Source organism: Xenopus tropicalis, chromosome 5 (assembly GCF_000004195.4).
Source record: "Xenopus tropicalis strain Nigerian chromosome 5, UCB_Xtro_10.0, whole genome shotgun sequence".
Lineage (NCBI taxonomy): Eukaryota > Metazoa > Chordata > Amphibia > Anura > Pipidae > Xenopus > Xenopus tropicalis.
In genome coordinates, this window is record NC_030681.2 from 93,338,882 (window position 1) to 93,360,904 (window position 22,023).

At 37.1% G+C, this 22,023-nt stretch overlaps 1 protein-coding gene across 3 annotated transcripts in view; it reads right to left on the reverse strand.

The window, feature by feature from the left end:
• Positions 1 to 2,882: 2,882 nt before the first annotated feature.
• The window catches only part of col19a1 (collagen, type XIX, alpha 1), a 367,958-nt gene continuing 348,817 nt past the window's right edge, over positions 2,883 to 22,023 (reverse strand). For 2 of the 3 annotated variants that reach the window (XM_031902344.1, XM_031902343.1), the window contains 3 exons: positions 19,164 to 19,301; positions 7,825 to 7,902; positions 2,883 to 5,903 (listed from right to left, as the gene is read on the reverse strand). In XM_031902344.1, coding sequence (XP_031758204.1) covers positions 5,773 to 5,903; positions 7,825 to 7,902; positions 19,164 to 19,301 — 347 coding nt within the window. In that variant the 3' untranslated portion in view covers positions 2,883 to 5,772. Of the gene's footprint in view, positions 5,904 to 7,824; positions 7,903 to 16,697; positions 17,793 to 19,163; positions 19,302 to 22,023 lie in introns of those variants that run through there. The other variant, XM_031902345.1, reaches the window with a different exon arrangement.

Genomic DNA, 22,023 nt, shown 5'->3' on the forward strand with positions numbered 1-22,023 from the left:
CTGGTGCTGAGTTGTAACGCCAATGCACCTACCAATAAGAGCTGAACACAATTATAGCCTATTTAGCCTATGCAGAACCTTTGATGGACCATGAGTTTGGGATTTCAGTATAAATTTAGGACAGACAGCTTCCGGTTTTGCAATTGATATCAAACTGTTACTTTTATCACATAGCACCGACTATAGGGTCAGTGTGATTATTACAGTTTCCTATACCCCCTATTTTTAACAGATGGTTAAGAAGTCCAATATCAATGGAAGAGGCCAGGTCAAAAGAGCTGCAGCCTCATGAGGATGGTACCAAACACTTTTTTAATCTATCTTACTTTCAATTACTGTAACTGGGCCACAATTTAATAAAAATATCTTTCATGCATGCTTTATCCTTCATGCATGTGTGTATATCTCCTGCTCTTTTGAATCTCACCATGCTTTATATAACTTCACTGCTTAATTCTATTCTAATATCACCGGTGTAATAATGAGATGCCTGGCTCTTCCCTACAGTGATTCACTGACTGTGAGGGAAAATGAACTCTATGCGTAAAACTTACAGTAAATCACACCATTACTTAAAATAAGGGCCTTCCAGCAAGAAGAAAAATAATACTCACTATAATGGGCAAGGAAACAAAATGATCTTTTTCCCACTACACTAGTTTTTGTTTCATGATTATTTCTCTTTCAGAGCAAAATTCACTGACCTCTACAGTATTGACTTGAATCAAATCTATATTTGAATAGATTTCCATATTAAATTGCCCTTGAAATGCTTAAAGAATATTACTATATCATAATATATACCATAGCAATAGAATAAAATGGAACATTAATAAACGTTAAAAGAAAATCACAACATATTGGATTATTTTTCTAAGATAACATTATTATTCAATATCTGTCCTAAAGAATACATATTAATATATAAATATGCAAAGCTGCAGTTCCTATAGCATACATCTAATAAATTACTTGAAACAAGTTTGTGCTATTCTAGGGCACAGCAGCCTGTATGTAAGAGCCGTAAGACTGGCGCACTGGGCTGCACTGGAAGCTGAAAGGCAATGAAATAGCACTGAGGGGAAGCAGTACACAGTTTTATATGAAATTTATGTTCAAACACTCGCTCATGTCTCTTTCCTCATAAGAGGCCATTTGGTGCAACAATGAGCACTTATTGATGTGGAAAGGCAACCTAAATGATGACAAAAAAAAATAAAAAAGTGCATTCCTGAAACTATCCATAACTCTGTACATCTACGATGTTCAACACACATTAGATAAATGATACCGCATGTGCGTTTTTCAGCAAGTAGGAAGCGACGATGTTCCCCTGTACCGTAACTTGCTGAAAATGCTATGCATCATTAAATACTCTAGGTTCAGTCAAGACTTGAAATGACAGCAATAAAGATCACTATACAAACACAAGGAAAGGAACTGAAAAGACCTGAAATGACTTTTAAAGAAAACAAAAACCAACATTTTAAATATTACATATAGGTTATAGGTGATCTTCTAGTTAGGCAAAAATGTAATCTATAAAGGCTGGAGTGGGCAGATGTCTAACATAATAGCCAGAATACTACTACTACTTTCAGCTCTCTAACCTCTTAGTTAGTCAGTGACTTTAGGGGGGGCACATTGATCATAACTGTTCAGTTACAACCTATATTTAAATATCTGTTCAGTTAGTTTGTGAGCACGCAGATCAGATTCAAATGCAAACTAACTGAACTTATGTCCCATATGACCCCCCCCTCAAGTCACCGATTGGCTACTGACTGCTAACAGCTTAGAGAGCTGTAAAGGAGGAAGTAGTGTTCTGGCCATTATGTTAGACATCTGCCCACTCCAGCCTTTATAAATGACATTTTTGCTTAACTAGCTATATTGAAAATTTTGCGCAGTCTATCTATTTTACCCAGTTTCATTTTTGCACTGAACTGTTCCTTTAAGGCATTTATTTTATCCTTAGATCCTATTTAATATAGGTTTTGTGAATCAGTGAACATATTTAGTGCCTTTTCTATATCTAATACTATCAATGATTAAAAATGCTCCTAGACCTCCTAAGTAATAAGGGGATCTGAACACCGTGCTACCACTCTGTATATAATGCACATTGTTTTTAAATACACTTAATTTATTATTTAGTACACAGCAGGCAGTGCAAGACTCGATGATACCCACGCCTAAATCTTTGTAAGATTTATTTAAAGGGACAATTTTTCCCTTTCACGAAAAACCTGCCAAAGGCGAAATGTGGAAATTTGCCACAAATCCATGCCTGCAGAATTATTTTTCCCATCACTAGATACAACGCAACAATATCTGTGTATGAATGTGCCAGGCATTGCAGTGAGTCAGGACAGAAGGTTAGTTGTCTAGACAGCCGACTGATATAGCCACACACTGGTACCTTAGGTGTATACATTTTAGTCCAGCCCTTGTCAGTCTAATGGGGTTATGTAATAATGTAATTATGTACAACGTAATAAAAAGCACTACGTTTGCCCAGGAGCAGTAACCCATAGCAACCAATGAGCAGGAAGCATTTACTGGTCACCTGCTTAAAAACAAACATCTCCTTGGCAAACTTAGTGCCTTTTATTACATATGGGGTTTAAAATCCAATATCAACTTTTTGGAAACTATGTAAAGTTAACCATACAAAGGCTGAGCAGTGGCATCTTAAATAGTTCATCTTGCACACAGGGATGGTAAAATTGCACTTATCTGTTGGAATGATGAGTTTGCTAAGTTGGCAGAAGTGCTAGCTTGTGCATAGTAGGGTCAGCTGATGACCTGATACACCTTTTAAAACTATGGAATTTAGAATCATGTGTTAAAGTCACTACAAATGTATTTATCATCAGATATAAACATGTAAAGGTTTATTTTTCCTTAAAATTGACTCAATAAATATGTTGATAATGTCTCTTTTTCAACTAAATAAACATCGACGGGCAGTTTAACATTCAAAATATTTTTCTTCCATAGTGAAAGTAATATTTTTAAAGTTGGACTTTTTTCCCATTTAGTTTCATTTTAAGTTTAATTCAGCCGAAAATATATTTTTTTTTGCCGAAAAGTGTTTGCTTTGAACTGGCAAACACTATTATACCCGATGGGTCGATTGTAGTAAGTTTATAAAAATTCTATAAATTTGAATATCATAGAAACGTGTCATACTTTCTGGAACCCATTAACTAGAAAGTTCCCAAGTACAAGAAGGCTGTCTCCTATAGACACAATTTTAATCAAATAATTCAAATATTAAAAAGATATTTCCTTTTTCTCTGTAATAATAAAACAGTACCTTGTACTGAATCTAAAATTCTTGCTTGCCCCATAAGGCATAAAAAGCAGAAAACTATTCATTAGGGATGCACTGAATCCAGGATTCGGGACAAGATTTGGCCTTTTTCAGCAGGATTTAGATTTGGTCGAATCCACTCTCCTGGCCGAACACAGAGATTGAAAATGTTTCATTCAATTGTTCTCTTTAACCCTTCTGTGGCCTTTTTTGCATAAGCAAATTAGGATTCAGATTCAGTTCTGTATTTGGCCAAATCTTTCACAAAGGGGTCTGGGTTTGGATGAATCCCAAAATATTGGGAATATTGGGAATATTCATGTAATGTCATTTTACATACAATTCAGCTAAAAGTCATATGGGTAATAGATTGGGCCCAAAACAGTATTGAGCATAATATGCTGTACAATAACCCCCTCAGTTATTTTAAATACTAAAACAAAGCAAAAAAATAAAATATTCCAATGAGCACACAACAATATCTCAATAGTATATTCCTTTCAACATTTAAAATCTCAAAATATTAACATCTCAATTGTATATATGTACAACCTTGCATTCATGCAACGTGCATAAAAATCAGCACCTTTCGTTTATTACTATCAGTAATAGTTTGAAGTAAACAAGAAAAAAACACAGTTCTATGGAATACAAAGTACAGTATCTGACCCATGCAATGTATTCAAATCCATTGCCTAAAAATATATTACATTTATTTTTTCCGCCTTCTTTAGTGCCTACTGACCTACAAAGCTGCAACAATTGTGGAAGAGGAATAAAGCCTTTGATATTGTTTCTCCTTGCTTTTATGTCCCACCCTTGATCCAGTTATAAAATAAACTTGTATGGATTCAATTATAATAATATGCTGTGTAATGTGTTATAAACTGCATGGATTCTTCAATATTTGATACATGGTCACGGCTGCTCTAGAAGTAAGTGCTCTTTAGGATCTCACATATAGTGGCCCAGCTCTCAAAGGTCTAAATCTTTACAGGCATCTTCTATCTACCAAATGGGGAGAAAGAGAGGTGGTAACTCCTCAGCAAAAGTATACAGGTCTTCCCTTTAATTTTTCAAAATTAGCTGCAATAATTAAGGGAAGATTCTGAGCAAGCATTAAATGTGATCCTAGATTCTACAGCACCACACTGTGAGATGGTTTTTCTATCAGTGCAAAGAACCTCAGTAGAAGATACACTCCCCACAGTGTCAGGCATCACAGCCAACAGTTCTTGTGCTGAGCTGAAGAGATCACAGAAAATATAAGGCCTTATGAGAACTGTGAAAGAAAACAGGCAACAAATTCACTTTAAAATTTGCTCCTGCAAGGCCAGCACATACACACTCTCCAAGTTTCCAAACCTGCATTAGTATAGATGATATAGAAGAGCCTTCCCTATAAATTGGCAGACCCCTGCACTACCACTTTCCTAGGAATAATTCACTGGTATTCCTCATTCAGAAATGGCAAATTATTGCTAAGGAATGAAAATGTGTAAATATTACCACTGGCACTTGAATAAATAGTGATTTCTTTCTAGAAATAACAGAGGGAGAAAAACAGTAGTACAGTATGCAGAAGAGACTCAATAAGTCACTCTATGCTTTTAGTCACTAATTATACTGTACACTGAAGTCATAAAATGAGAAGGTTTGGTTAAGTGAACACTGTGCATGGGTAGAAAACTTAAGACTATTGTGGTTTTAAGGTCATGTGCAACACAAACATCAAATCTTGAAAATTACAGCAAACAGTCTAGGTACTTGGCCTCTGCCTAACAGGAAAACATATTCTTTTGAAGCTCTCATGAAAAATCTATTTTTAATAATATGCAAGCTTCTTTTCTATGTCAATTAACTCATTACTTCCAAATACAAATTGTGTATTGAAATAAAAGATGATGTACTCATATACTGAAGGTCAATATAAATAGGCATTGGCATGATACTTAGAGCAGCTGTAGAATACATCCTTTTAGCCCAGATTCCCCCAGGTTATATCAAAAGCTGAGTGTATACTGCATCAAGTGCTTAAGCCAAGGGTATAATAATTTAGAAGGAAAAATACCTCCAATCAAATACACAAACTTATTGCCATATATAATATATAAAAATAATACAACTAAAAACCCAATTAGGGAATTTCGCTTTCACTGTAAGGTCACAAAGGTTTGTTGCTTTTAACTACCAGGAAAAGAAATGTTTCCTTCTTGGTTCAGAGTGGCTTTATCTCCCACCAAGTTGTGCCTTTGGTGGCAAAGAGATTACTGAGCACCAGTCAGAAGGAATACCAAAGATTCCAGTATGGTAGTTGCATTTTGATGTGAATGCCCATTGCTTCAAAGAACACCCTAGCCTGTGATCTTATGTGAAGATGGCCTCCAGTACAAATGGGCAGTCACTTTTCAGCATTGTTGCAATCATTTTTCACATTGGTTTTCAGAGAAAGCTCACTTTCCATTGAGCCGTGATCGACCATGTGATAGAGGATAATAACAATCCACTGGATTACACCTTCCACCTATGCCTGGAGGTCCTGAAGGTCCAGAAGGTCCTGGAGTTCCAGGTGATCCGGGCATACCTGGGATTGAAAATATTTTAGACAGTATTTCTTCTGATGCAAACAAACATTAATAAGAGCCTTTGTTTATAATGTATTATGTATATTAAAGGCTAGCAAATTATACATAATTTTATATTTTACCAAGTTATAAGGCTTATATAATCATTTTACTCCATGATGTGACCATTTCTCTGTTGATATTGTGAACTGGTAATTGAAAAAGAGTTTGAAGGGAGATATATTTCCCCTAGGTTCATCTCTTACTACATTATGTATAGCGGTCCTGAGTGGGTTAATTCCCCAAGAAAGGCTCACTTGGGGAATAATTAGCAGGCTAGATATGCTTGCAGCCAGAGATGCCTAGATTGACTGAGAACTAAGACTGGTGTGGGAGGGTCTGTGCCTGTGTGGAACAGCTTGGAGTGCTGCTGGTGTCTCTCCCCAACAAAAAGGACTCTCTGAAGGTACAATGACTCTGTGGAGTTGTGTGTTTGGCTTTAGCTGTGAATCCCAGTATGGGACCGGTATCAGAGAGGGAAAGCACCCTGTGTATGAGTTAGAGCCCAAGTGTGGCAAGGGTTTTGTTTTAGCTTATTTTGTTTATGCTCCTGTCTGACAACAGAGACTAATACTGTACATAATAAACTGACTTTATTCACCTAAAAGAATTGTCTGTACGTCTGATCTCACTCACAATATCTATATTCAGGAGATTATATTAGAAATGTTATATATTCTGCAAATACTAATGTAGTCGGATCAAACTGAGAGCTGAAATTGAGCTGCTTGTGATACAGAATCTACATGAGACTGAGTGTAGGGAGAAAGGTCTGTTACTCTGGGGGCTGTATTGAGTCTTTTTAGGGGCTTTTATCATAAAAGACTTACTTATCCTTTAAATTAACTTAATAGAATGGTCTATTAAGAGCAACTGGCACTTTATTTTTTGAAGGTTTTTAATTATTTTCCTTTTCTTCAGCTTTCAAATTGGGGTCACTGACTCCAGCAGATAACATAAGACCTTTAAAATAATTTAAAGGTGAACTTGATGCTTATGGTGTCTTATAGTATTACATTGTACTATATATAGGAACATGAAGATAATTAAGTCGATTTGAAAGAGAGAGAGATACATTTAGGATGATCAGTGTCTACTGTTCAATAGGGTAGCTAGAAACTTTATTTTTCTGGAAATTGGATGCTAATGCACATTCCTGAGAAAATTAGGCTACATCGCTGAAATGTGCCTGAAAGGTAATCTTTACGGCTAACATATAATTTTGAATTAAGTGTATGTTAAGTTTTTATCATACCAGCAATGAGAGATTGGTCAATGCATATTTCCTGTGCATTTTTAAAAACTGTTTTTTTCTGCTACATGTTTACAATCATAAAATTTCCAAGCCACCATACAATATCAAGGTTAATCCCATATCGTGGTACATTTACAGCCGCTCATATTTTTAATAAGCTTACACTTCTCTGCTTGGTTGCACATCATAGAAAAAGGTTTACTAACCAAAGCATTGTTTTTACAGGGCAACTGCCTTATCTGCAACCAGATCCACAACCTGACCACCACCATTAAACAGAAAGTACTGTTTATGCAAAGTGAAAGTGACATTATTGGAAGTGGGGGGCAGAAAAAAGTTTTTATGAAGTAAAACTTGGCATAGATGAGACCAACATGTAGACTTTACAATTCACATGGTTATCTTAATCCAAAAGTCCTACCAGCAACCCACAACTTACTTGGTTTTTATGCCACATAGAGATTGGATCTGTGGAACCAGTGCTTTGGTCTGAAGACCAAGAAATGCAACCAAGCAGGAGTGTATATGGCAACCACTGCAATTACATAAATTCGTCCACACTCATGGACTCCATGGAAGCAGTCTGCTTAAACTTTATTACATATAAAGTGATGTTTGGAGACTACCTGTAGGGCCTGCTGGACCAGGACTTCCAGGAAGACCAATTCCAAATTCTCCTCTTTCACCTTTCTGCCCTCTTAATCCTGTCAAGGTAAAGAAGATATGGCACATTAAGCACCTGGAATGAAAAAAACTTCATAAACCATAATGAAAGCTTAAGAGTGATAATTTAGCCCCTTTAGCTGTGTGGCAATACTGTGTATGAGAAATTGTATTTTTGCAAATATGAAAGTATGGCCAGTGCCATACTTTGCTGGCAGTCAACAGGTTAAAATATTCACTCTGTAAAAAAAGGAGGGAAAATAAACATTGATTAAATAACTGGAACTAAATGCCAAAAAATGAATTGATGTACACTCAGGGGCTGATTTACTAAGACACGATTTCGAATCCGAATTGGAAAAATTCCGATTGGAAACGAACATTTTGCGACTTTTTCGTATTTTTTGCGATTTTTTCGGCGTGTTTACGATGTTTGCGTAAAAACGCGAGTTTTTCGGCGTCCTTACGAAAGTTGCGCAAAGTCACGATTTTTTTCGTAGCTTTAACACTTGAGCGCAAAGTCGCGCCTTTTTCGTAGCGTTAAAATTTAAAAGGCGCAACGTTTCGCGCAAGTTTTAACGCTACGAAAAAATCGCGACTTTGCGCAACTTTCGTAAAGACGCCGAAAAACTCACGTTTTTACGCAAACATCGTAAAGACGCCGAAAAACTCGCATTTTTACGCAAAAATCGTAAAGACGCCGAAAAAAATTGCAAAATTACCGATCATTACGAAAAAAACGCAATCGGACGCATTCGGCCCGTTCGTGGGTTAGTAAATGTGCCCCTCAGAGTGGTCCTCTTATCAATTTTAGACTGATAGGCAGACTTTCAGCTCAGCAGCATGCTTGAAGACCCAGAGTGCCAGTGACCCTAATTATGCACTTTCTTTGCACCATCTGGATTAACCTCCTGGATTCAGGTCCCCCTTGGTATTAGCAGTCTAAAAATTTACAAAAATGGCAAGTTTACATCAATTCATTTTTGTGGAGTATAAAAAAAAAGCAGAGACATTAACTCACCCCATGACATTACAGTGAGGAAAAAAAGTCCTGGAATTTAAAGCCTAGTAAGGTCTCAAAAATGCCTGAGTGCATTATTATCATCCATGGTCAGACAGGGCTGGTGGGACACCAGGAAACACCCAGCTGACCCAGGCCCGATCCCTACCTACTGCTCCATGCTACTCTCTCTTGTCCAATAGCAGCAAAGGGGGTAGTGGTGAATGAGCAGCTGGTCAGGGGCCCCTGAGGGGATGTGGGAGCCCCTTGGGTAGCAGCCCATGTGGGCCTTGCACACCCAGTCCGATCCTGCTATCATCCTAATAAAATGGGTTTAGTTGACGTCTATGCTGAAGCTAAGGCTTAACTGTACAAAAAACAATGGAGAAACCCTACCAAGGCCACTGTACAATTGCTGAGATCTTTATAGGGCTTTTATAGTAAATATGGAATGAGCTTTGAGATATGTGTAACATTTCTGTACAGCTCTTAGAGCCATAATGGAAAAGTTACCATAGCACGGCACAAAAGCTGACTGAAAGATGATAAAAAGCTAATTTAAACATAAATTAAAGAGTTCTAGTCAGTTTTCATTACCAGATGTAAAAGAAGGACTTCAGACCTGAATATCTCCTGGCAGTAGCTACTTCTATGTCATTAGTAAATGAAAGAGACAGTTTTATGTCCCAGCTTCCATAGATTTTGTAATACATGCCTTTCACTTTAATCACTGATTCTGCAGCATCTAAGTCACAGAGAGAATCTATTAAGCATTTAATAGTCAAACCATATTTTTCCAAGTTGTCATACAGTATATTTCAAATCTCTCAGCTTCTCAAGTGCTCTAGGCCTAAGAACAACATCAGACTTGGAACTTCAATCCAGAACAGCAACTAACTTAAAACAATGACCTGTAGCAGCTTTCATTCAAGTGAGGAGAAGCAGGGAAAGTGTTCTTCTCTCTAATAAAGGAGTCATTTTGAAGCCATCTGCACCCCAGAATTAGCAATCACGAAGAGTGAACTTTTAATCCCTGTGTCCCTCACATGTAGTCATTATGCCCTGAGAAATTCAGAGCATCAGATCATGCAGCTGTGATTAAGTTCTCTGTATGAAGTCTTCTTCATTTCAACAGAATAAGTAAAGTTTCAGGCCTTTGGAGTGCTTATTCAGTGAACAGATGAAAATTGAAAGTGAAAGACTGTGAGTGACCATGCGGTGCAGTCAATTCATGTAACTAGAACCAAAATATACTCTGGCAGATTTCTGTCAAATGAAGCCCTGCAGCACCGCAGACTTTATTCCCAGCTTCACAAAACACTGGGAAAGGAGGATGATTCGGCACTAAAGGGCTAAATGCAGCATTAAAGTCTGAGGGATATGTACATCTATGCATGCTCTCAACACAGACAGAAGCAGATTATGAAGGCATACCTTATGTGAGCAGGCTGTTAATTAAAGCATTAGGGTTAGATACTAATGTACTGTTGGCAGGCAGAGTAATTTCAATACCTTTAAACCAACATGCCAATGTTTATATAGAACAAAAAAAAGATGACATAAAAATTTAGATGTGACTTTCTTGCTTAATAGTTATATGGTGCTTTTATTAGCCGGTAGCCATGTGATCTGTGATGGTTCTGCCTTGCATTAAGAGCTGGGGATTTGCAATGCCTGATACTGAAGGTGCACCCGTGTGATTGGTTCCATTATAGAAGAGAATTATAACAAAACATCATGGGGAAGGTGAGCATGGTCAATGCAGACCTCCAAATAGGGGTTGTTTCTCAAAGTCAGGTATTGTCTTAGGACACCTTTTGCTTGGAAAAACCTTTTTCTGAGAAAAAAAATCTCAGTCTACTTTGTCACTTGGATTTACTGAAGACCTTAGCAGCAAGCAATCTGCGTGTCTTATGCTTGTTTATGTTATCATGCATTCTGCACTATGCATGGATTATCAAGAAAACATTGCCTTAGCTGAGCTTCACATGGGGGGAAGTTACCACCCCCCCAAAAAATAAATGTATAAAATATTGCACTGGCCTATTTTTGTACCTCCCAGTTCAATAGTGTGAGAATGATCCTTGCCCCGGTCACACATTCATTGGTGCATCTGGTGCAGAGTGCAGATTGCAGTGGTCTCAAAGGCAAGGAAGCCATGTGGTAAGGCAGGCCTTAAATACAGGGCACTGGAAATTCCTTGTGTTTACAGATCAATTACATTTATCCAAGGGGATCTCAACTACGCACCTAAATGCTGTCCCCTATAGAGGGCCAATCGCTTTCAGATGAAAACTTTGATTCTAATACTGGCAGGGACAAGGATGTATTATAGGCAAAACACCCATCATTTTTCAATGCCTTTATTTATCATTTGTTCTACTGCAAACATAATACAGCCTACTGTCCTATTAATTATTGATGCTCAGCAAAACTGCAGAGAGAGGAAACAGAAGCAATACTTTCTTAGTAGGCTACAGTCTCTGTCCATAAAAAACTCAAAGAGGCTCAGATGTTAAAATATATAATTTTTTTTGACAACTGGTCCTTTGAGTGTTTATGGACAGAGGCTGCAACCCACTAAACCAAGATACTGATTTCAAATATCAGTAGCTCCACAGTAACTAGCAGATCTAATATACCTTTATTTTCCTGAGGCTAAAAACCAAATACATTTCCTGCTGTATCTGCAAGTAACCCCCTTTTAATCCAGAGACTCTATTACAATTGTACATTCCAAGCTTTGGAGGTGCACCTAACCCAATTCTGGCTTTGTATCTATATGATAGGGAATAAAGGCTTTTTACAAACATTTTATTTAATTTCTCTCAAAAGGATTTTTCATTTACTCAGCCCTATGTGGATTTTCAGCATTCATACCTATTAAAAATATACTCTGCTGCCAACAGACCTTTTGTGAGATTTGTTTAGAAAAATACAATTACAAGCCATTGTCAGAACTTTTGAAAAATAAGGATTTGATTTTCACAGTGAGTGTTTAATAATTCAAGAGAATGGGATACAGATAACAAGCAAAACTAGAAGAAAGAAAGTAGGCAAGTGGAGAAAAGATTAATTTGTTTGGAGCTGAAACACAATTTTCTCCAGGTCTATACTATACATACGCTGTATTTGCATATAGAGAAACCATCCCACCTTTGTTTTTGAAAATCTGACCTTGAGGGGATAAAAATGAATTCAGGTTTGGTTATGTGCTTTGTCACACAGCTTGCCCACATTTGCTGAGAAAATAACCTCTTTACAACAATGGATTTTGCACAAAAGTAAATACAAATAACAGTATAGGACAAATGAAGAGACATCTTGCCAGCAGCCTAATATGGTTTGCTGCTTTATACACATGTTGAACAGGACTGGACACAACACAAAGTAGGACTACACACACACACACATTTTTATGACATTAAATACCCAAAAGGAAAGTATCAACCTGTTATGTCACATTAAGTCATAAATCGCCAATGATGGAGAGACAGACAAGGACCTCTGTGGACAGATGCTGTAATGTGGGGATTCCAAAATGTGGCCACAATGACAACCAAATATGTCCATTAAGGAAGGCTGTTGCCGGGTATTACATTGTTATGACTCGATCCCAAAACAAGGCCATTTATGATTGCTAGTTGCAAAAATGGATACACCATCTTAAGTTCTTCTATATTAACACTGTCATTCAATTTGCCAGCTTACTTTAGTGCACAAGATGCAAGAACCAAGGTACAGCTTGCTCTTATTCAAGGAACCTTCTACCAAACAGCTGCCTTGACTAAGGTAAGTACATAGATCCCTTGCAAATGCAATTGGGAGGTGTAAATATCTGCCAATGTCCAATCTTCATTAAGCACCTTCCCTTGGGGGTACAAGTTGGGCACATTTGCTCTCAAACTGTGTGTCCAGACAGTATCCACACAATATGTGTGCATAGGGCTTATTCACACATTAGGGGTCATTTACAATAAATAAGCCAATGTGTAAAGGTTAAGGTTTTCTACACTGCCTTTCTCTGATCCTGAATTGCTACATGTCACTTTGCTCTATTTCAGAGCACAGAGACCTTTAGCTGCCCTGACATATACAACACTGGCAGCATTTGGTAGTATTATATTCAAGAGTGGTGGGAGAGGAGAGGCACGTAGGCCTCTCCATCCCACTCCCCAACTTGTGCTTTATTCAGACGTACGAAGTTAACAAGCCACAGGCCGCAACAGGGCCCTGTCCGTACTGCTGTTCCCCAGGGCCCTTTGCTCAGATGAAATTGTACAATGGATGGCTGCAATGGTTTGTCACTAGTGCTTGGCCAGAAAATGTTGGCTGCTGCTCTAACCATCAGCTTTCTCTGTTCTTTCACAATACAGTATATATTATTTGACCAGTGTGTGTTAGTGTTTTAAATATATTTTCATTCAATTTTAAAGTTTTCTGTGAGGACCTTGGTATGCTAAACATACCAGTGACTTGCGATGGCAGTTTATAACAAATATTTATTAAGATTCCATAGTGTGGTATTTGGTGCAATTGATTGAAAATTTTTGGCTCTGTTAAAATACTACATGTCCCCCAGGTAATGGGTTAGATCACAGTGTCCATGTTAGCAACACAATAAAAGCATTTCCATGCAATTAAGAAATAATATATTTCCAGACATGGTTTTCCAAATAATGACTTTATTTCACAGTATTGTACAAGGTTAAAAACTGTGTGGCAATGAGCTTATTAGGGAATTCACATTGAATCACTTTTTTTAAACTTTCATATGAGGAATTCTGTGACAATTTGATATTTGTAAATAGAAAAAAAACAGAAGAGGTATATGGTGCTCGGTCCCTTTATGTTGACTGCATCGCTGGACTGTATATATCTATTGGGTATTAGGTTTTTGAAACACAAACAACAATAACACTGGTTCAGCACTGCACTTCATACTTTTCTAATAAGAATAAAAAAGTGTGCCATACACCTGAGATGGAGCAAAGCACTTTCAAAGCCACAATCTTTGTTGGCAAACTAAAAAGATATCTTTGTTATATGGTAGCTCTGAAAGCTGTCAGTCCTACCCCGATTCAGCTTGTTCACATTGTATGACATTCTAAAGATAATCGATCAAACACAAAGTTCAAAGGTCTCATAGCATGCCTCTATAGATTGCAATAAAAGCCAGAGAAGCCTAACAAAAAGAAAATTATTTATAAGTATCATGCACAGCTGGTTTTGCTAAGAGAGCAAGTCTATATCAACCATTACGTATTTTATTTAATAGCTTTGATTGGAAGAATTGGTAACAGAAATACAATCATGTCAAATTACGGATGTCTATCCTCACAGCATCTAATAGCTCTCTAAATTACAATATTTTGTTTCCAGTTTAATCCAGATGGGCTTAACAACAAGTAATACTGTGTACATTGTTTTATTAATAACAATATGCTCTGTGCTTAATATCTCCCTTTATAAGAGGGTACTTTGCTTTAGCATGTACTAATAATATGTTTTATAGTTTAAAAACTTTAGTAAATGAATAATGTAATCAGTTGTGTCAGATAAGTAGAGATGTAGCGAACCTCACAAAAAACGGGTTCGCGAACTTCTGCCAAAAAGTGCGAACTTTTGCGAACCCCATAGACTTCAATGAGAAGGCGGACTTTGAAACCTAGAAAAGCCATTTATGGCCAGAAAACTGATTTTAAAGTTGTTTAAAGGGTGCCACGACCTGGACAGTGGCATGCAGGAGGGGGATCAAGGGCAAACATTTCTCTGAAAAATACGTTGTTGTAATCAGTAATCAGAAAATAAAAGCAAATAAAAAGGACTATTGGGTTACAGCAGATAAGATCAGCAGGACAGCTGCCCACAGCAGCTACATACAGAGCAGTAGAAAGTAGATTACTAGTCAGCAAAGCTACCTAAACTGTCCCTCAAACCCCTGCACAGCTCTCTCCCTATGCTAACTCATCAAGCACACACAGACAGAATGTAAAATGGCTGCTGGGCTTCGGTTTATATATGGAAGGGAGTGGTCCGGGGGTGGTCCAGGAGGGAGAGCTGCCTGATTGGCTGCCATGTATCTGCTGGCTCTGGGGTGAGAGGTCAAAATTTGGCTCCAGCTAAGGCGAACCCAAAATTGCGAACATCGCTAAAAGTTCGCGAACTTGCGAACACCCGATTTTCGTGCAAATTAGTTCGCCGGCGAACAGTTCGCTACATCTCTACAGATAAGCAGCAACTATAATTCTATACTTACACTAATATGCATTATAGGACACATTAACTGAAATACCTCTTTGATTTCACTCTTCATATTTGGCTTTTGTATTGTGTTCATTGGATTTCTAAACCCAAATATTGGTATTTTTTGGTATTTTCTCTTAGCATACACATGTATATGGATACAGTAATTTCACATTCAATTGCCAGGGAAAATAATTGTCTATATTATTATATATTTTGCTGTTTTTACAGGTACCATTTTAGTTTTCAAAAAGAAACAAACAAACAAACAAATAAAAAAAAAGTTTTACTGGGTAACATACCAAATAGTTTCATAATTATAGTGGAAAATGTGAAATATATCAAAAGGTACTGGCATACATATCAAAAACTAAACTGCAATAAATACATTTTTTACAAATAGGTTTTAGAGTTTTGATATATTAAACTATTTATTGGTGTGCATGCTTAATTTGAACCTTTTTCCTGCTACTGGCAATTCAATTCTCTATGGCAGCTGGGCATTCCATATTGCAGAATAATCTTCAAGGTGACTTAGTACTTGGTGCTGGTCTAGTAACCCATAGTAACCAATCAGATGTTTTATTTCAGGCATCTGACCAGTAAATGCTACCTGCTGTTACTATGGGAAAAAAGACCAGTAGCCATCATTGTTCCTCTATGTTATGTTATTCTTTAATGCTGGAATGTTTGTCCGGCAAAGGGATTACTAACTAAAATTTACTGCATCAGCCTCATGATTGTCAGCTACTTCACTCATTTGTTCCTGCTATCAGACACACACAACATCAAGTTGTTTGCAGTATGATGAAAAACTGTTAGGTACTCATATAGCATTAAATATTTAAAAAGCTGTGAGAAAAAAAAAATCAATTTGGCAAACAAATGTATTAAGCCTCCACTACAGGTCTGAAGACAAAATGGGGTGCAAAGGAATTTTTGGCCTATCCACTACATACATACATACAAAAAAAATAATAAATTAAAAGAAATATTCTGTACAGCTTTTGCTTAATGTTGCATTCAGAAGACATGAAATAGATTCCATTTGTATTTTAGTTCAATGATAAGCAGCAGCCTTGATCCTTTAAAGGATGCTTGAAATTAAGGGGCTGATTTACTTACCCACGAACGGGTCGAATGGAGTCCGATTGCGTTTTTTTCGTAATGATCGGTACTTTGCGATTTTTTCGTATGTTTTGCGATTTTTTCGGATTCTGTACGAATTTTTCGGATCCAATACGATTTTTGCGTAAAAACGCGAGTTTTCCTATCCATTACGAAAGTTGCGTAAAAAGTTGCGCATTTTGCGTAGCGTTAAAACTTACGCGAAAAGTTGCGCATTTTTCGTAGCGTTAAGTTTTAACGCTACGAAAAATGCGCAACTTTTCGCGTAAGTTTTAACGCTACGAAAAATGCGCAACTTTTCGCGTAAGTTTTAACGCTACGCAAAATGCGCAACTTTTTACGCAACTTTCGTAATGGATACGAAAAACTCGCGTTTTTACGCAAAAATCGTATTGGATCCGAAAAATTCGTACAGAATCCGAAAAAATCGCAAAACATACGAAAAAGTCGCAAAATATTCGTTTTCAAGTCGGAACTTTTCCAATTCGGGTCGGATTCGTGGGTTAGTAAATCAGCCCCTAAGTCTCTTCAGTGTATAAAACTCAGTAAACTAATAGTTATAGGCTTGACTTTTTCAATATGTATAGTTAAAAAACAGGATCATTTGTCTGAGGTACGTTCTAAGGTACTAGTTCTTTATGGGGAAGACATAAGGATTATCAAATACACAAAAGTGATATATCTGAAATGTAATTTCACATGCATATTATTGTTTTGATGCCTAAAAAGCTGTACTGCTAAAATGCATGGCCATCAAATTTACCTTGAATTACTCAGCACTTAATCAATCCAATATAACAACTTACGAGTAAATGAACTAAATATTATGTTCACAACATTTTCAAAACACACACACTGCACTCATATACTCTCTCTCTCACTCTCTCTCTCTATATATATATACTGTATATATAAATGGGCCCATGGCTATTATACCTTCTAACTAGCTTTACTGACATATTCTCTGCAGAACAAATGCTAAATTCATTAAATATTGCATATTGCACCCAAAAATCTGCTAAGAAATCTTATTATTCCTTATAATAAGAATAAAATCATTATTATATTATAAACAAAAGTTTCTAGATAGCCATGTGCTAACAGATTATTACACTGATGGGACAGTGTTAGTGGAGGAATATTCACCAATGAGAATTTTAGTTTGAGGGATTATTGCAGTCCCTGTGCTGTGAAGGATGTGGTAATGGTGCACTCTTATGTTTATCCATCAGTATTGAAGATATACAAAAGGTACAATAACTCTGAATTCGTCTGAAGGTCTGAAGCAGGGAAGGACAAGCTCAACTGGTAGTCTGAGGTCGGACAGCTCTGGTCTACAGTGTTCAGTAATAGGTGCATCTAGTCCAGTTTTACTATTTCCCCAATCTACTTCAGGACCCACAGATACTGTTTGCTAGCAGTTACATCACTTTCTTAAGTTTCAGGCAGCTTAATTCTCTATTTTTCTTCAAATTGTTAAACTCCAAACATCTTCATATTGCACTTCTCTTGTCTTCTTTTCCTCTTTCATTTATTCTGGTTTCAGTGGAGAACCAACTAATAGAAAAAATAATAAATAGGAACCGCCTATAACGACACTACTAAAAGACCAAGGATTTTATTTATTATGTTCATGTACCATACTTAGAAAACCTTGCATTGTGATTTAACATGCTTCTTCACATCATGCCCTTTGTGAGAAGTTTACCACTGAGTATGTCTGCTGAGCAGATGTAAGTAGATTGATAATTCAAGGATACTGCATATCTGTTTGTATTTTCTGCTCTGATCAACTACTCTTATGGTCTCATGGTTTTTTTATGGACTTTGCAGCTAATTACTTAACTTCAAGTTCTGTGTGCAGCAGAGCACCCTGTCATTACATAATATAAACATTTATGAAAAGAATACAATAGTATTGCGAAGGATGAGCATAAAATGCTACATTTAGAACAACAGTAATCAGTCACACATAATCCGAATCAGAATTTTCCTGTATTCCTTATTTTTCTACTTATCTACTTTTGTGCCCCAGTTCCACACGTTAATTTTGGATTAGATGTTTTTAGAAAGCAGAAGGGCTCTATGTTAATGTTTAATGCTAATTAAGTACAATACTAGCATTTTTTTACTGACTGTTAATTATTTAAAAGCAGCTGATTTAATGTGTTCTGAGGCAAATGCATAATGAAAACCATATTCCATACACTTTGGAAATAAAACATTTAGTGAAACAAAATGCAATAGCCAGTTAGTATCTGCAATCCCAAGACAAAGCTATATATATATATATATATATATATATATATATATATATATATATATATATACTTGCCCATATGGATCACGTCTACCGAAAAATTACAGGAGCCTGCGTGCAGGTCCAAGGAAACTTAAAGATACAACAAGACTCACGGGATGGTGTTTGTGCAGATCCCCTTCTTGCTGTATATATATATATATATGTGTGTGTGGGTGTGTGTATTCAGTTGCAATAGTCTGTAAAATAACCAAATTGCTCATATACAACCCATTTTATGAACTTTGACTTCAGTGATCCCTGACCAGTGGCTCGTGAGCAACATGTTGCTCACCAACCCCTTGGATGTTGCTCCCAGTTTCCCCAAAGCAGGTGTTTATTTTTGAATTCCTGGCTTGGTGGCAAGTTTTGGTTGCATAAAAACCAAAGTCTCAACAAACCCTCCTGTAAGCTGATGCTTGTGTTGCTCGCAAAGTCTTTTTACACTTGACTGTGGCTCTTGAGTAAGAAAGGTTGGGGATCCCTGACTTATTTCTTAGAACCTTTCCTATTTTGATTTTAACAGCATCTAAAGGAGGACTGTAATGGCCACTGATTTAAAGCACTATACAGTTGCCATTTAAATCTGTATCAGCTGGATTTAAAACCAGACCACTTATAAATTTTACCTTGTTGGCCTGGGGGCCCAGGATCTCCAGGTGGTCCTGGCAGTCCATCATTTCCTGGTGGACCTGGTTTGCCATGGCCTTGAGCAGCAAGTAAGGCAGCTGGTGACTTGAGTTGGGATAGCAACTCAGCCATTCTTTCTGTTGGAATAAACACAAAAGGTAAGCTCCATGATGCAGGTCGCAGGCTATAACAAAGTTTATTCAGTTGAACAAAATGGGTATAGACTTCCAATTTTTATTATACCAAGGGGGTTGCACAGATTCTCTAGAAAGCAGTCCCACCACTTCACAATGCACAAAGAGTGAAGAAGGCGGGGAAGACTGGTTCCTATCAGCCACAAAATCATGGAATCATGATACATGTATCATGTAACTAAATGAGCATATTTTTCTTTAATATATTGTATTTTTCTTTAATACACAAATAAGCATAATATTTAAGAAGGTGCTTTACAGTCCAAGCTGTTGCAATAGATTATATTTGCCCAATATATGCATTTATTTTCATATACATAGGAATTCCTGTTTATAGGGATTTGTTATAAATAAATTTATAAAACAAAAAGTTCAATCAAAATATACATTTATTCAATAACAACTATTCATCTCAACAGTAATAAACATGCAAAATAACAAATATAAAACAAAATGTATTATATTAAAGAATGAAAATTATACCCATGTAAAAAATGCTTGTTTCTCCAGAGAACCAATTTTAGGACTTAAAGCGTAGCGGTAGTTATACCCTAAGACAGCTCTTCCTTTATTTATTCTCTTCATATTTTTTTTATCTTTCTGTAGTTTTCCCACCCCGTTACTTTGCTGTTCCTTAACAAAGTATATCATTTGTATTTCCATAGATCAACTGCAGTAATTATTTAATGCTTGAAAAGAACTTGCTTATTCAAAGCAAATGTATTGTTCACAGGTCTGCTAGATACCACAACAATGCACCCTGATATCTTATTAACTCTTTTACTGCCAAGCACGTATGGCATACGTGCTGGCAGTGAAAGGGCTTAAACGCCAACGACGTGTCTCATACGTCGTTGGCGTTTAAGCGCTGCCCTCTGCAGCGGCGGCACGTGCCGCCGCTGCAGAGGGCTTCTAACAATGACAGCCCCCCTGGGCAATGTGCCAGGGGGGCTGTCATCAGGGTCCTGCGAACCGATCGCTCGCAGGACCCTCCAGGAAGCAGCAGATGCGATCGCATCGCATCTGCTGCTTCCTGCTTCCTCCCTCTCCCCCAGCGCCGGCCCAAATGACGAAGGAGGCGATCGGTCTTCAGGAACAGGTAAGGACTTTTTTTTTTTATTGCATTTACACACTTTTACACACTTATACACACATTTACATACATTTATACACACTTACATACATTTACACACACTTACAGCACACATTTTAGCATTTTTTTATTTTATTTTATTTTTTTTTTTCATTTTTCACACTTTTATACACTTATTTACACTCATATACACACTTACACACTATCACACAACTTTTACACATGTACACACATGTATACACAAACACTTTGGTTTTTTTTTGTTTTGCTTTTTTTTTTTTTTTTTTTCATATTACCACTTTGTTTTTATTTTCTTTTACCTAAAAACTGTTTATTTTGACAGCGTAACTATTGGATCAGATATTCTGGCCACTAATTACACTGTCATGTAACTTATTTTGTTGTTTCACTGATTTGCACAATTTTTGTGGTTTTATCACATTTTATCCCTATATAAGTGTTCCTGATCTGTTTTTAGCGTAGCTTTGCCAGGTGTAACTTTGGTGTACAAAAATAACTTTACCTATTTTGAATTCATCAGAATGTGTACTTTCCAAAAATATATGGTTTTCTGGGGGTCACTGTATAGTTAGGGGGGGGTTACTGCACATAATACACTGACGGGGCTCTGTGTGCAAAAGCTGAGCTGGCAGGCGAGAAATCCTTATGCGCTATTTTCATTTAGGGTTCAGTACATACCGCAGACTTTGGTATATCTATGCATATTGGGCATCAAACTGTTCAGTAGGCCTCTGGTGTTCCTATTTGGGGTGACTTGCCTTTGTACGCAAGAAATTGTGTGAGATAAATGCGGCAAATTGCAACATTTTTAGGCGATTTTCTGAAATCTCATAAAAACCGATAACTTTAGGAAAGCTTTGCGGCTTGGTACTTTGGTGTAGAAAGGACTCTTTACCCTTGTTGGATTTGTCAGAATGTGTACTTTCCAAAAATATATGGTTTTGTGGGGGTCTCTGTATAGTTAGGGGAAGTTTTGGCACATAATACACTGACAGGGGGCTCTGTGTGCAAAAGCTGAGCTGGCAGGCGAGAAATCCTTATGCGCTATTTTCATTTAGGGTTCAGTACATACTGCAGACTTTGGTATATCTATGCATATTGGGCATCAAACTGTTCAGTAGGCCTCTGGTGTTCCTATTTGGGGTGACTTGCCTTTGTACGCAAGAAATTGTGTGAGATAAATACGACAAATTGCAACATTTTTAGGCAATTTTCTGAAATGTCATAAAAACCAATAACTTTAGGAAAGCTCTGCAGATTGGTACTTTGGTGTAGAAAGGACTCTTTACCCTTGTTGGATTTGTCAGAATGTGTACTTTCCAAAAATATATGGTTTTGTGGGGGATCTGTATAGTTAGGGGAAGTTTTGGCACATAATACACTGACAGGGGGCTCTGTGTGCAAAAGCTGAGCTGGCAGGCGAGAAATCCTTATGCGCTATTTTCATTTAGGGTTCAGTACATACTGCAGACTTTGGTATATCTATGCATATTGGGCATCAAACTGTTCAGTAGGCCTCTGGTGTTCCTATTTGGGGTGACTTGCCTTTGT